The following is a 2186-nucleotide window of genomic DNA, read 5'->3' on the forward strand; positions in this document are numbered from 1 at the left end:
TTGCAAAATACTGGGCGGTGTTACTTATCCAGGGGCCAGGCGCGGTAAGGACAGAGGTAAGGGACATATATATTTAAGATCTATTTTCTCAGCAACTTCACAAAGCTAATCCGGGTTTATTTTAATTCTTTTGACTGAACTAAAATGTTTACTTTCTGGAGAATAGTAACAGTTTAGTGGTTTATTATCCCAGACCATTTTTTTTAGTGTTTTCATAGACAAAAACTCTCATAGAAAAAAACCCCACTGTGTGGTACTTCTGCAGTAGCTTTGGATCTGTGCGTAAATCAAGTTGGAAAAATGTCAACTTTTTTTCTTGTTTTTCTAATAATGGTTCAAATGTAACAAAAAATGAAACGATGATTTATCTGAGTTAAAAGAACACACTTATTTGAATTATTTTTTGTAGCCAATAGGCGCGTAGTCGGAACCAGTGTGAATTTTACACTTTTTCTACTTCCCACAGTGGGTCTGTGGCCTCCTCCACGATCTGTTAGCACCTTGGGCCATTGCCCCCTCAGAGCACGAACAGCTAAGTGCGGCGCCTGTCTTCGTATGCACTGCTCAAGCAAGCCGCACCAGCTCATTAATAAAAGAAGGACGGAACTTCTCATGGGCTGCCACTGAAGTAATCGCGTGTGCGCAAGACTGATCTTTCCCAAGAGTGGAAAGACAAGCAGCGCGCACCATCCAGCGGGTGGACAAGTGCAAAGCAACGACATGGTCCGGGTCGCGGCCTGCCATTGTCTCCATTCAGCTGTCACCGGGCGTCCCGGCCGAAGTCGGGGCGGCAGGTGGCGGAGCGCAGCAGTCGAACACTTGGCCGTGCCAAGGATGTCCCAAACGCGTCACGAAGGTGAGAAGAAGCCCGCGCAGTGCACGAGTCACGACGCGGCCGGCGGAGATGCAGAGCCCGTTGAAGAAAGCGGTCGGAGTGTTTGCGGCCGTGCTGCTCATGTCCGCCGTGGCGATGATCGCCGTCGGCAGCCACTGGCACGGCCGCCTGTCGCCCTACTCAAACTTCTACACGGGCCGCCTGGGAACGCCCATCATCCTGATCGTGATGGGCGTGCTGTCCTTCCCCCTGGCCCTGCTGCTGGTGCCGGGCCTAAGGCGCGACAACTACCGGGCGCTGTACGTGTTCGCCGGCATCCTGGCCTGCATGGTAGCCTGCGAAATCGGCTGCGCCGTCGCCTCGTTCGAGTACCGGCACGTGATCGGCGCCGCGGTGCGCAGCGTCGTCCTCCGAGACCTGGACGGCTGCCAGGGCACCGGACTGGACTTCGCCCAACGCACGCTGGCTTGCTGCGGCGGACCCAACGGCTCGCACGACTACCGGGCCCGGGGCCTGCCCATCCCGCCGTCCTGCTGCCCGCACGGTTGCCAGCGCTACGGCGCGCACCGTGCCTCGTGCGACTATCGGCTCGAGGGCCTCTTCAATCGCGCCATGATCGACGTGGGCGCTACGGCCATCGCGCTGCTCTGCATCCGCTTCATGGGGGTGCTGCTGGTCTGCTGGCAAGCACAGAGGGTGTCTGCCGACAACGCCCTCGTCTACACCGTCAACCAGTGAAGCAGACCGGCAAAGGTGCACGACCCGGGGGATGCCCCACACGGCCTTTGCGGCTGTGCACGGTTTCTCGCTGCCACTGGAGTGCGCCAAAGGGCTGGTTAATTAGTTACATGATGGTCAAAAGTGCAGTAGGCATTTAATGTGAGCTTAAAAGCAGTCTGAATTCTATGTTGGAATGAACAGTGATATGAATCTAGCATCTGCCACTCCTTAGCCATCAAACTGCACACATACTGCCGTAAGCACTGCGAGGTGTGACCACTACAGGCATCAGCACCCATTTAAACCTCAGGAAGACCACTCTAAATGAACATGCCATGAGGATGTGACACCTGTGCATGCCTTCCCTGTCTCCACACAAATGACTGGCATAGCCTTACAGCTACGGCACAGCACCAAAGAGCGATACTGCCAAGTGTAGTGTATAGACTGTTGTTCAAAATGTGTTCATTAAAAATGTTGCACTTGCACACACTTCACTCGTGGCTTATTCAGCAAATGCAGTTCTTTTTCAAAAACATCAGGAAGCAACATGTGTTGGAATAATGTGCCACTCCGAGGTTACATGGAAAGGCCCAAAATCTCTGCAATACATGGAACAGGAATGAATGAC

General features: G+C 53.5%; 1 protein-coding gene across 1 annotated transcript; it reads left to right on the top strand.

The window, feature by feature from the left end:
• The first annotated feature begins 904 nt into the window (after positions 1 to 904).
• On the top strand, positions 905 to 1573 carry LOC149349532 (uncharacterized). The gene has a single exon (XM_089575464.1). It carries the CDS (start codon positions 905 to 907, stop codon positions 1571 to 1573), a length of 669 nt encoding a protein of 222 aa, XP_089431590.1.
• The last annotated feature ends 613 nt before the right edge of the window (positions 1574 to 2186 follow it).

Source organism: Amblyomma mixtum, chromosome 3 (genome assembly GCF_055824585.1).
Source record: "Amblyomma mixtum isolate Tamu chromosome 3, ASM5582458v1, whole genome shotgun sequence".
Taxonomy (NCBI): domain Eukaryota; kingdom Metazoa; phylum Arthropoda; class Arachnida; order Ixodida; family Ixodidae; genus Amblyomma; species Amblyomma mixtum.